This window comes from Ursus americanus, chromosome 23 (genome assembly GCF_024610735.1).
Source record: "Ursus americanus isolate L20-20 chromosome 23, mUrsAme1.1.p, whole genome shotgun sequence".
NCBI lineage: Eukaryota > Metazoa > Chordata > Mammalia > Carnivora > Ursidae > Ursus > Ursus americanus.
Window position 1 is genome coordinate 41455536 of NC_142149.1, and position 13105 is coordinate 41468640.

Genomic DNA, 13105 nt, shown 5'->3' on the forward strand with positions numbered 1-13105 from the left:
TACAGCAGTATTATACCTTTGTCTTTTGTGTTACGGATTAGGAGTTAAATAAAAGGCAGACTCAGAAGGACTTAGAGCATGCCATGCTGCTGCGACAGCATGAATCCATGCAAGAACTGGAGTTCCGACACCTCAACACAATTCAGAAGATGCGCTGTGAGTTGATCAGATTGCAGCATCAAACTGAGCTGACAAACCAGCTGGAATATAACAAGCGAAGAGAACGAGAACTAAGGCGAAAGCACGTCATGGAGGTTCGACAACAGCCTAAGAGTCTAAAGGTACCTTTAACTTAAAGCTTCTTGATAAAACGGAAGAGACATAAAAGGCATTTGTGTAAACAGCAAAAGTCTAAGGTCTGGCATAAAGAAATTGAATAAACTTTTTTCTTTTCATTTTAAGAATGTTTGGATAGTTTTAATGTAGCTGTAGACTTTTTGCTTATGTATTTCTCAGCAGTGTACCAAAACTTTTAACTGTAGGACATGCCATAAATAAGAATCAAAATTCTGATTTTTAATGTACCCAAATGTCCAATGTTGATATTATAGTCGGCATGTGAACATGCTAACCTGTTTTCTTCTCTCTGTTGCTCCAAGTAATGTAATTTTGGAATTGTGTCTACTCTAAATATTATTTGTTTCCAAAAAAGACACTAAGTTCTTAATCAGCACAGAAGCCAATGATAGAAAATGTCTTTTTACTCTCTCTCCCTTCATTGTCTATACTTATCTTAAGAGGAACAAGGGAATCATCACAGTGTTACTTCAGTCTGCTTGCTTGCTTTCTTTGCTTGGTAGTATGGGTAAGACCATGGCATAGCATAGGTAGTTGGGGTATATAAATATATTTTTAATTACCACATCAGAGTTGAGCAAGTTGTTATATAGCCCCCCCCAAAAAATAAAGACACGTGTTTGTGATATATAATACCAAAGGACTTGAAATTTTGTATTTACTTTGAATACAGGAATTCATTCACATAGTATGAAATGTGAAGGATACCAAAGTGTATTGTAAAGATTTCCCTCTGTCCCCTTGTCTTTCCAGACGGCTGGTCTAGCCCAGAGTCAACCAGAGTTAACAAATCCAGGACATTTTCAAATTTTATAACTTGTAATAAATATTTGAAGGAATATAATCACATTAATCTTAATGAGCAAAAATAAAACCATCCACTGCATAGGCTGTCGTCTGTAGTAGTACCTCAATTAATTTGGATAGGTCTGCAAATTTTAAACTTTTATTTACGTCCAGTAAGGCCCATATCCCACAGTATTTCCTTTTTAAACTTTTCCCTACCCCTTTTTATTTGAGAATTTAAGTATAAAACTGTTCTTTGTCTTTAACTGTCCTGGAGTGAAGTTAAATTCGTTCACAGAGGTAATCTGTGCTATATCTAATTGTAACTCTGATTCCCACATAACTCCATTCTAATAGACTGACTCGAATGAAATATAGAAGCAAAATTAAGATGGTTTATGCTTTCCTTGTGAACTGGGATAAAATTTCACTTTTTTGTGTCTTCAAAATAGCTAATTAACATCATTTACAGAGTAGCTTGTGTTGACTACCCATATAACCTTCCTTAGTCATTACTTAGAAAAATTGGAATTCATAATGATTTTTCAGATTTATTTTGTCTTTGTAATGAAGAGGGTATATACTCTTTTGGCTACGGAACAATTTTCCACCAAAAGATTTTTAAAACAATAGGTCTGTAAAATGATTGTTTTAAAGTCAGTAGCACCCAGAAGTAAACCAAACTGAAAGCTCTTTAGCTTTCTCTAGTCATACCATAAATCTGATATGATTGCATTTCTCTGAGACTTAGAATTGGTGGTTGTTTGATATTTAAACCTTCCTTTCTGTTTCCTCTTGTTGGAGCCTTTTTAGTTTGAAAGCTTGTAAACACTAAATTTGATTTTTACAGATACTATATAAAAAGTGAGGAGAAAAATAATATTTCACAATCATAGTCAGACTTTGAATGACTTAGAATGCCTCCTTTGATGACCAGTGAGCTCAAGATTTTCCATGAAGGAGATTGTTTTGTTACTGTAGTAGGGAAGAAAATCATGGTGTTCCTCTTAGTTATGTATATCTATCTACTTGCTCCATTTGAACAAAACAGACTATATTTTAACACCAAGTTATCCCATTTTTATATGCCTAAGTCATAATAGTTATTTCTTCCAACTTCCTTCAAGACTTTGATAGGGAGTAGGGGGACTTTAGTTTGAGCACTTGGGGTTCCTGTAGAATGGGTTGAGTAAACACATATTGCCTACTCTGCTCTTTCTTCATCTGCCATACATATAATCGTGTTAAATGAGTATAAATGAGTAGAAACAACTGTAACTTTGTTCTTGTTTTCACTTGGGTTAACTATTAAGGGATATAATTTATTCTTGATTATAAATGTTAACTCTTCTTGTTGAAAAAAAATTGCAAGTTCTTTTTTCTCATTAAGCTAATGATATGGAATGATTACAGTTTTCTTGGTATCCTATTTTAAAAATAATAACTTTTAAAAGATTGAATGTTATACCGAGGCAGGAGAGAATGTCTAAATTTCATTGTTTCATTCCTAGCTAACTTGGAAGAATTTTGTTAACCAAGGACAGTATTTAAGTGTGGTGCTACTGAGCATAATTAGACCAAGAGTTTCTCGTTCTAGTTACATAATTCTTGACCCTTCACAAAATAAAGTATTATGACTATGACCTAGTGCCTCAGTTGGTGTGAAATATGGAAAAGGTCTATTTGATGTTGTAGTATTACAAGAGGTGGTGAATAACTAGTTCCTTGACAGGTGTTTTACTTTGGTAAGATGTGCATTTGTTGCATACTGAATCAACCAATCAATATCTGGCAGTATTTATATTAAGGTAAAATAATTTCAAGTATAGGTTTTGTCTTAGTGTAGTAAATGAATATATTCTCACAGGCTCACTCAATATACTTTATAGAATTATATCTCATCTTATTAAATTTTATTAAAACCTGAGTTCTTAGGAAAACCTGTGATTAACAAAAACCAAAGCTAAAACTCTTCTGTCTCTGAACTCATTTATTTTATCTCAGAAATATTTACGTAGCTCATGTCTCTTATCACTCCCAAGAAAGTTGTCCTCTCCCTTGCCCCATAACTTTTGTTTGACCTTTAAATGATGAGTTAACCTGACTGACTTTCAAGTTTTAGCTTATGGTATTAAAGAGTAAACCATTACTAAGTATGTTTCTATCTAGTCTATTCCCTTAAGGAAAAGATAATTACTTGTAAATAATATTAGTTACTAATACCCTGCTTTTGTGGGGTCTGTTACACAGTATGTAGTTAGAGTTGAAATTGTTTTTAAGAGAAATTGGAGCGAAGTGTCTCAGATAAGGAACAGAGTAAATACGCTTATTTTCTCCCTCAGAGATCTGATAAAATGTTGTCTGGCCAGTAAGATACTTTTATATCTACTGTTTAATGCATGAGAAGAAATTTAATTTTCTGTCATCAGTATACACGGTAGTCAAAGCTAATTTTTATATTTACTCAGGTCACCAAATTTACTAACAAAATAACAAGTACTGCTTGAAGTCCTGTGATAAATGAGGTTCTGGATATTTTAATGTTTTATATTAAAGCTTTTGTTATAAAAATGCATAGAATCCAGTGGTTTGACCCAAGAACCAATTCCAAAAGTACCTGTAGCCTTATGATCTGACCTTTTTGTTTTTCATCTCCCTTTCTCCTGTAGCCTTTATTTTAATGTAAGCCTAAAGTATACCAAATACCATATATTAAAACTTATATGCATCTATTTTTTTCTTCCCAGTCTAAAGAACTCCAAATAAAAAAGCAGTTTCAAGACACCTGCAAAATCCAAACCAGACAGTATAAAGCATTAAGAAATCACCTGTTGGAGACGACACCAAAGAGTGAGCACAAGGCTGTTCTGAAACGGCTCAAGGAGGAGCAGACCCGGAAGTTAGCCATCTTGGCTGAGCAGTATGACCACAGCATTAATGAAATGCTCTCCACACAAGCTGTGAGTTTGTTTTATTTAGGCAAAATAGATTTGATTAGTGCTCCTTTCCTTCCACCCAGCAATTAAAATACTAGTTAGAAATGATAGTTCTCCTGCAGCTTGGGAAATAGTAGTGATGGTCCATATTCTTCCTTCTCTGAGCATTGCTTGGAAGCATGCATGATGTATATAGAATTCTCATTGATATATTTAGACTTGAAGTTTTAAACAGGCTCTCTGCCAGTGCCTCTCAGGTGTTTACCACATATCCCAATAGCATATCAAGATTGGAGTAGTAGCTCTGTTAGGTAGTGTGCAAAAAGTAGTACTGTATTTGGAATCCAAATGGTCACATTTGAGTACAAATATAAAATTCTTTCTTTCTTTCTTTAAAGATTTATTTTCTTATTTTAGAGAGAGAGTGCGGGGTTTGGGGGGTGGGCAGAGAAAGGGGGAAAGCAGCAAACTCTCCGCTCGATCTCATGACCCTGAGATCATGACCAGAGCCAAAACCAAGAGTCGGACACAACCAACTGAGCCACCCAGGACCTCAAAATATTTTCTATATAAGTTTTGTAAACATTTTCTTAAAGGGCCAGATAGTAAATATTTTAGAGTTTGTAAGCCAGGAGGCAAAATTGAAGATACTATGTGGGTACTTATATAGCTATTTAAAATGTAACTATTTCCAATGTAAAAACCATTCTTGGGGCTTCTGGGTGGTACAGTTGGTTAATCTCCAACTCTTGGTTTCAGCTCAGATTGTGATCTTGGGGTTGGGAGATCGAGTTCCATGTTGGGCTCTGCACTCAATAAGGAGTCAGCTTGGGATTCTCTCTCCCTCTCCCTTTGCCCCTCCCACTCGTGCTCTCTCGTGCTCTCTTTCTAGTATAAATAAATAAATCTTTAAAGAACAAAACAAAACAAAACCCAGGCAGCTGCCCAGATTTGGCCAGTAGGCTGTTTGATCATCCTTATGCTATAGTTATTTCCATTGGAGAGAAAACATTCAAAGTCTTACTTATATCATCTGATCATATTCTTGATTTTTCTTAAGAAAAATGTGGTTATTTAGGCCTCCTCCAAAGAGCTCCTGATAGCTTTATCTTCCTAATGCCATTAATGGTTACTAGGCCTTCCTTTTTCAGAGATGTTTACTCCAAGGCATGAGAGAGAACAATTGTGCATCCTACAAAAGAGTACTCTGTCTTCTCTCATACCTCCTCTTTTCCATAGGTGAGGAATAGATAACTCACAGTAGGATATTTTCTTTTTCTTTTTCAGCTACGTTTGGATGAAGCACAGGAAGCAGAGTGCCAGGTTTTGAAGATGCAGCTGCAGCAGGAACTGGAGCTGTTGAATGCATATCAGAGCAAAATCAAGATGCAGGCCGAGGCACAACATGATCGGGAACTTCGAGAGCTTGAACAGAGGGTCTCCCTCCGCAGGGCACTCTTAGAACAAAAGGTATAAGTAATATGAGGAAGGTAATTGTGCTAGTGTTTGCTTTCAGCAGAAGCATTTTATAAATCTTTCTTCATATTGACAGGTGGCATTGAATTGAATTGTTTTCACAGTATCGTATCACCTTAATTCCGGTTTTGGTAGTGTTTTTCTTTAAAATTATTGATTCGGTAATGAACCTTACAATTATTGAGTACTAATCATCAAGGGAATATAATTAAGTAGTAATTGCTAGAGGAAGGAATATGAGGTTATGTGAAGACAGTTGAATTGGGAGAGAGTAGCTCTGGCTCTGTGTTCCTCACTTCTTTTATGCGCCTAGCTCTACCTAAGGAGATTGGAGAAAAACTTGGATAGTGAAGAAAAAGAATGTTAGTAGTTGTCTGGGAGAAGCAGGGACAAAGGATCAGGAATATCTACTTTACTTGTACATGTGGACCTGCAACTCTACAGACTGATGGAAGATAGAGGACAGAAAATTATTGCCACGCAGGTGAAAAATGAGGCTGAAAATGTTACTTCTAGATGTATCTTTATTTATTTCTTTTTTATTCTTTGTCAGATATATTAAGGAATAGAACTAGAATCCCCAAATTCATTTCATCCTTTACAGTAGTAAAGCTGTGTGTGTGAGAATGTGTGTGTTTTGGGGGAAAGGATGACGGGCAGATTTTTGAGAGATAAAGAGGAAAGCATTTGTTGTTAGAAAGTGTAGTTGAGGGGCGCCTGGGTGGCACAGCGGTTAAGCGCCTGCCTTCGGCTCAGGGCGTGATCCCGCCGTTGTGGGATCGAGCCCCACGTCAGGCTCCTCTGCTATGAGCCTGCTTCTTCCTCTCCCACTCCCCCTGCTTGTGTTCCCTCTCTCGCTGGCTGTCTCTATCTCTGTCAAATAAATAAATAAAATCTTTAAAAAAAAAAAAAGTGTAGTTGACCCTTGAACAACGTGGGGGTTAGGGGCTGCGACAATCTGTCCAGTTGAAAATTTGCATATAACTTTTCTTACACGTATAAAAGTGACTGGAAGCCTTACCGATAACATAAATAGTTGATTAACACATATTTTGTATGTTATGTGTATTATATACTGTATTCTTAAAGTAAGCTAGAGAAGTGAAAATATATTTACAGCACTATACTGTATTTATTAGAAAAAAATCCACATGTAAGGAGACCCATGTAGTTCAAACTCGTGTTGTTCAATGGTCGACTGTAGTAAAATATCAGTTGTATCCAGGATTCGAAGCTGTGTTTAAGAGTTCCTGAGCCATAAGTTCCCAACAGCTGGTATAGTCTTAGGTCCATTGTAAGTGAATACTTGCCTAATGGTCTTGCTTAATGAAAGTTGTTATTGTTTCTGGATAAAAATACAATGCCTTCTTATATTTAAAAAATAGTCTTAAAAAATCCACTTAACCAAGATGTTACTATTTCTCTGGGACAGCTGTCTTTATTACTAGCTTCTTTGAGAGGTACTTGGCTCTAAAAATTATCTTGGAATGAGAAAACACATACAAATTTTGAGAAAAATCTATAGTTAGATTTATAAATCTGATTCCAATTTGAACACTTAAAATTCATTCTGAAGTTCTGTCGCTTACACTTCGAAATTATCACTAAAGGGAAAACCTCTTTGGTATTTTAGAAATAGTGTCATGAAAGAAATATTGGTACTATTAAAATATGTTTGTATTTTTAGCTCCACCTAGTGGTTCAGAGTTAAACAGTGCTAATTAGTAACTTTGGTACAGTCTTACTTCAATACATGAACCAAAGTCTACACGTTCTACAAAGCCTGGTTTAAAACTGACAACCAGGGGAGCCTGGATGGCTCAGTCGTTAAGCGTCTGCCTTTGGCTCAGGGCGTGATCCGGGAGCTCTGGGATCGAGTCCCACATCAGGCTCCTCCGCTGGGAGCCTGCTTCTTCCTCTCCCACTCCCCCTGCTTGTGTTCCTCTCTCACTGGCTCTCTCTCTCTCTCTGTCAAATAAATAAATGAAATCTTTAAAAAAATAAATAAATAAAATAAAATTGACACCCATCGGTGAAGGGGCAGTAGTACTCTCATACACTGTAAATGCATTTTGAAAAGCAATTTGGATGTATATATTGAGTTTTGGAATTGCTAAGCATTTGAGACTTTGAGAATTTAGTCTAAGGAAAAGAAATCCAAAATATAGGGGAAATTATGCATATAAATGGTCATTATAACATATTTAAGATTTTATTTATTTATTTGAGAGACAGAAACAGTGACAGAGAACCTGAATGTGGAGGAGCTGGAGAAGCAGGCTCCCCACTGAGCAGGGAGCCTGATGCGGGGCTCGATCCCAGGACCCTGGGGTCCTGTCCTGAGCCAAACCAACTGAGCCACCCAGACGCCCCCATAATAATATATTTTACAATGATTTGAAAGATCTAACCATCTAGGTTGCTGAAGAGGAGGTGGGCGGGTAGGTGGGTGGGGGGATGGGTTAAATGGGTGATAGGGATTAAGCGCACTTGTTGTGATGGGCACCAGGTGTTGTATATATAAGTGATGAATCACTAAATCCTACACCTAAAACTAATACTAATTACATACTAATGACAATTGTAGTGTAATACTACACTCTGTGGTAACTAACTGAAATTTAAATAAAAACTTGGGGGGCGGGGAAACACCTAATCATCTAAATAGAGATATAATTAAGTAATTGTGGCCAAGCCAGTGAAATCTTAGTCATTTAAATGATGGCTACAAACACAGTATTAATATGGGAAAATGCTTATGATGTGTTGAATGAAAAAAGACAAATTACAGTGAATTAAAAGGATGCTAGTAGTGGCTGTGTTAATACAGTGGATTTGGTCTGTGCATAGTTCTACCTTTTTAAATATTGCTTTGATAATAGAAAATGCTTGCGATTATTTAGTATTAAAAATAATAAAAGAACAACAGGATGATAAATCTTTAGTGCCGTGGGTTGCTGCTTGATTTTTAGGGCTAATGTTTACATTTCAAGTGAAGTGCAGGATTGTAAAGCAGTTTGGGTCAGTTGGCAACTACCAAATCCATGTACCCTCCCTGTAAGAACTTTGAAAAATTTTAACAGCTGTTTTTCTGCATTTTGTACTTACTGGTTGTACAGAAAAGAAACAGTCATCTGAAAATAAATAGAGGTGGAATCCGAGTGAACGTTAGTTGTTTATAGATGAATAATAATTCTGTTTGAGGATTGTTTTCAGCCACCAAATGAACCAAAAACTATTCCTTTAGGTTGAGACACCAACAAAGTAAGCCTCACTTGACTCACATGAGGTTGTAATAAGTACAACTTTTCTCATTTTTCATTTACGGTAAAATTTCAGCAAAATAACATCGATATACTAGAAATGTTAAATCCCATATGAATTTTATACATGCATGAAAAGTGTCAGTATCTCCAAAGTATAAATGGCTTTTTTGTTTGTTTTATTATTTCCTTTAATTTTCTCTCAGTATTTCACAGCATCAACAACATGGTTGGTACTTTTAAAATAAGAATTGACAATTGGAACATTTTATAGGATTTGTTGAACTAAAAATATTCACACAAAAATACCACATTTGATTTCAAAGGAGATAGGTTGAAAGAGCCTCTCAAGGGGCGCCTGGGTGGCACAGCGGTTAAGCGTCTGCCTTCGGCTCAGGGCGTGATCCCGGTGTTGTGGGATCGAGCCCCACATCAGGCTCCTCCGCTATGAGCCTGCTTCTTCCTCTCCCACTCCCCCTGCTTGTGTTCCCCCTCTCGCTGGCTGTCTCTCTGTCAAATAAATAAATAAAATCTTTAAAAAAAAAAAAAAAAAAAGAGCCTCTCAAAAGTCTTAACTGTGGTAACTCTTATCTACCCAGTGAAGCCACCTTGCTTGCAAAAATAAGTAACATGTTTTAAAAGAAATGGGAATTAATGTAGCCTATCACAAATCTTAGTTTCATTTTTGTTATGAAAAATGTTCTGAGATTCTTAAATGACAAAACTAATCAGCAAACAAAATTGAAGCAGTGCTTGCTAGATTAAAGGTTGATAAGCATTAATGTGTTTAGTATTTTTGTCATGAGTTTCCTTTAGATAATATGCAAAACATTCACATCAGTTATATACTCAGCACAGTCCCATCGTTTATTAGATCTCTTGAATTAAAATAAATGCTTTTAGTAAATGGATTTTTGGAAGTTTTACATTAAAAATAGTTCAAAGATAAATTTGAATTTCTTTGAATCCATAGAGATACGTAAATTCTGTATGAATTGGGTGTTTTATATGTAGCTATTAAAAGTGGAAAATTATTTTATAAATACACAGTCATTTTTCTTAAAACTTGACAAGTTTAGGGGCACTTGGCTGACTCAGTCATTAGAGCCTATAACTCTTGATCTCAGGGTTGTGAGTTTGAGCTCCACATTGGGTGTAGAGATTACTGAAAAAATAACAACAACAAAAAAACTTCACAAGGTTAGGAAAACATAAATAGAAATTAAAATGTCTGTAGTCCCACCACTCAGAAATCACCACAGTTAACAATTTGTTGTCTTTCTCTCAGAAGCATTCATGTCTAATCTTCTCCTTCAGCCTTCATATGAAGTGCTCACTCCAGAACTTTGTAACGCTTTAGTATGTAGAACGTTCAATAATTTTCAAACGCTTCTTACTAGAATCCATTCTGGCCCAAAGACTTCTTATTTTATCATTTTCCCATGCCTTTGCACATGTTCCTTTGGCTGAAAATACCTTTTCCTCCCCTTTCTTTTCCTGGGAAACTTGTATTCTTCCTTCACGGTCCAGTCTCTACCACCTCCTCTGGGAATACTTTGCCCCCATCTTTCTCCCTTATAGAATGAATCACTCCATCCCTTTTTATTTCTGCTATACCTTGTAGATCTGTTATTATGCTTTATCACATTCTGTTGTGACTTTTTATTTGCATGTGTCTCCCATGCTAAACTTCATGTTTTTTAAAAAGGACACTCCTGAAAACCTGATGCATAAGAACTAAACATATTTGTTGAGTTAGATTTCTTCAGAAAACAATGAGTATTGGTTTAAATCCTCAAATACCTTGATAACTGATTTAATGCTCCTTTAAAAATTCTCTTTATTTCTTATTTTTAAAAACTTTTTATCATAGAAATTTTTTTCTTTTTTTTTTTTTTAAAGGTTTTATTTATTTATTTGACAGAGAGCCAGCCAGCAAGAGAGGGAGCACAAGCAGGGGGAGTGGGAGAGGAAGAAGCAGGCTCCCAGCGGAGGAACCTGATGTGGGGCTCGATCCCAGAGCTCCGGGATCACGCCCTGAGCCTAAGGCAGACACTTAACGACTGAGCCATCCAGGCGTCCCTATCATGGAAATTTTCAAACATACACAGAAGTAGGAGGAATTAGTACAATGAAATCCCCAAGTACTCACCACCCAGCTTCAACAGTTACCAATATTTTGCTAACGTTTTTCTTATCTGTCTCCCTGCTCCCCACACACAACTTTGTGGTGGAGACAGGAGGTGGGGAAGAAATTTCAGCATACCCTTATTTGACTCCAAAATGGAGATAAGGACTTTCTGACTTTAATATAACCATAATTCCATTGTGATATCTAACAAAATTAATAGTGAATTTTTAACATTATCTAATACTCAGTCTATGCTGAAGTTTCCCCTTTTATCTCAAAAATGTCTGAAGTTGGTTTATTTGGATTGGGGCCCAAAGTCCAGACATTGCATTTGGTTAATTATCTTTTAAGTCTTTTAGTTTATAACCACTCCCCCCCTTTTTTTATTGAGAATTGGATCATTTGCTCTGTAGGAATTCTCACATATGGATTTGGCTTATTTGATCCTCGTAGTGTCATTTAATGGATTCCTCTCTTCTTTACTTCATATTTCCTGTAAACTGGTAATTAAGTCTAGAGGCATGATTATATTTAGATTAAGCTTTTTGTTTTCTTTCAAAAAATTTTGCAGGGAATTTTCGTAAGGGTTATAGTGTACTTTTGCATCACATCAAGGGATACATAATGTGTAACTGTCCCACTTTTAAGTGCTATTAATACTGATCAGTGGATTCGGGTTTTGTCAGTCTGATCATTCATAAAGTTCTCCAACTTTTTTTTCATTGTCTATTGACTTTATTATGTATTTTTTTAATATTTAAAAAATTTATATACAGTCAACTATATTTGTTTGTAGTACTTCCAGTTTTCCAGAACTGATTATGATGGCTACCCAACTATGAATTTTTAGCTACACAGAATCTCCTAACTTCAATGAAAACTTTTTTGTTTGTTTGTTTTTACTTAAGGTTTTGTTCAATCTGGAATGTGGTGTAAGATGGGGTTCCATTCCCATTTTCTTCTAGATGTTGGCCAAATGTGCTTGCACTATTTGTTTCTCCCATTAAAATAATTATTGCTTTTGTCTTGCATTAAAAGCCTACAAACTGGGGCTCCTGGCTGGCTCCGTCAGTTGAGTGTCTGCCTTCAGCTCAGGTCATGATCTCAGGGTCCTGGGATAGAGCCCTGTGTTGGGCTCCCTGCTCAGTGGGGAGTCTGCTTCTCCGTGTCCCTCTGCCCCCCCCCCCCCGGCTCATGCTCTCTCTGTCAAATAAATAAATAAATGCCTATAAACTGAGATCTCATTCTGTTTCTCTTTTACTAATTGTCTGTTTCACACCAGTACCATAGTTATTTTAAGATTGATTTATTTATTTTTTAGAGAGAGAGAGCACGAGCAGAAGGGACAGAGGGAGAGAGAGAATCCCAAGCAGACTGTACTGAGCGCAGAGCCCAGGGGGGGGTGGATCTCACAACCCTGAGACCATGACCTAAGCCAAAATGAAAGAGTCAAATGCTCAACCGGTTGTGCCACCCAGGCACCCCTCATATTTATTTTATTAGAGTGACATTATGGGATGTCTGATAAGGCTAGTTTCCCCTTACTCATTTTCTTTTTCATTCAACTTTTTACCTAATAGATTTAGTAGCCATTGATCATAATTGCCTGGATTTATTCTTTCAATAGAGATTATATTACCTTTGCCTTTTTTTTTTTTTTTTAAGTAGACCGTGCACCCAGCATGGGGCTTGAACTCATGACCCTGAGATCAAGAGTCACATGCTCTACCAAGTGAGCCACCCAGGCGCCCCTGCCTTTGCTTTTAGAAACTTGACAGTCGGTACGGCACATGACCCTTAATCTCAGGGTCGTGAATTCAAGCCCCATGTTGGGCTTGGAGCCCACTTTAAAAAAAAAAAAAAAAAAAAAGAACTTAATTTTTACCTGAAACTAATGTAACATCAGCTATATTCAAATGAAAAAAAAATAAATATAAAAACATCCGATTTAATTTTTAAAAAGAACTTGATCTTACACTTTTTTTAAAAAACATTTTGTTTATGTATTTTAAGAGAGAGCGTGAGAGAGAGTATGAGCAGAGGGGAGGGGCGGAGGGAGAAGCAGATGCCCCGCTGAGCAGGGAGCCGGATACGGGGCTATTTCCAAGGACGCTGGGATCATGATCTGAACCAAAGGCAGACATTTAACCAGCTGAGCCACACAGGCACCCCTGATCTTACACATTTTAAAAATATAAATTATGTACAATTCCTAC

At 36.5% G+C, this 13105-nt stretch overlaps 1 protein-coding gene across 2 annotated transcripts in view; it reads left to right on the forward strand.

The window, feature by feature from the left end:
* Positions 1 to 13105, forward strand: part of TAOK1 (TAO kinase 1) — a 151788-nt gene that overhangs the window by 128981 nt on the left and 9702 nt on the right. For both annotated transcript variants that reach the window (XM_087854652.1, XM_045773569.2), the window contains 3 exons: positions 42 to 281; positions 3831 to 4043; positions 5307 to 5489. In XM_087854652.1, coding sequence (XP_087710778.1) covers positions 42 to 281; positions 3831 to 4043; positions 5307 to 5489 — 636 coding nt within the window. The remainder of the gene's footprint in view (positions 1 to 41; positions 282 to 3830; positions 4044 to 5306; positions 5490 to 13105) is intronic.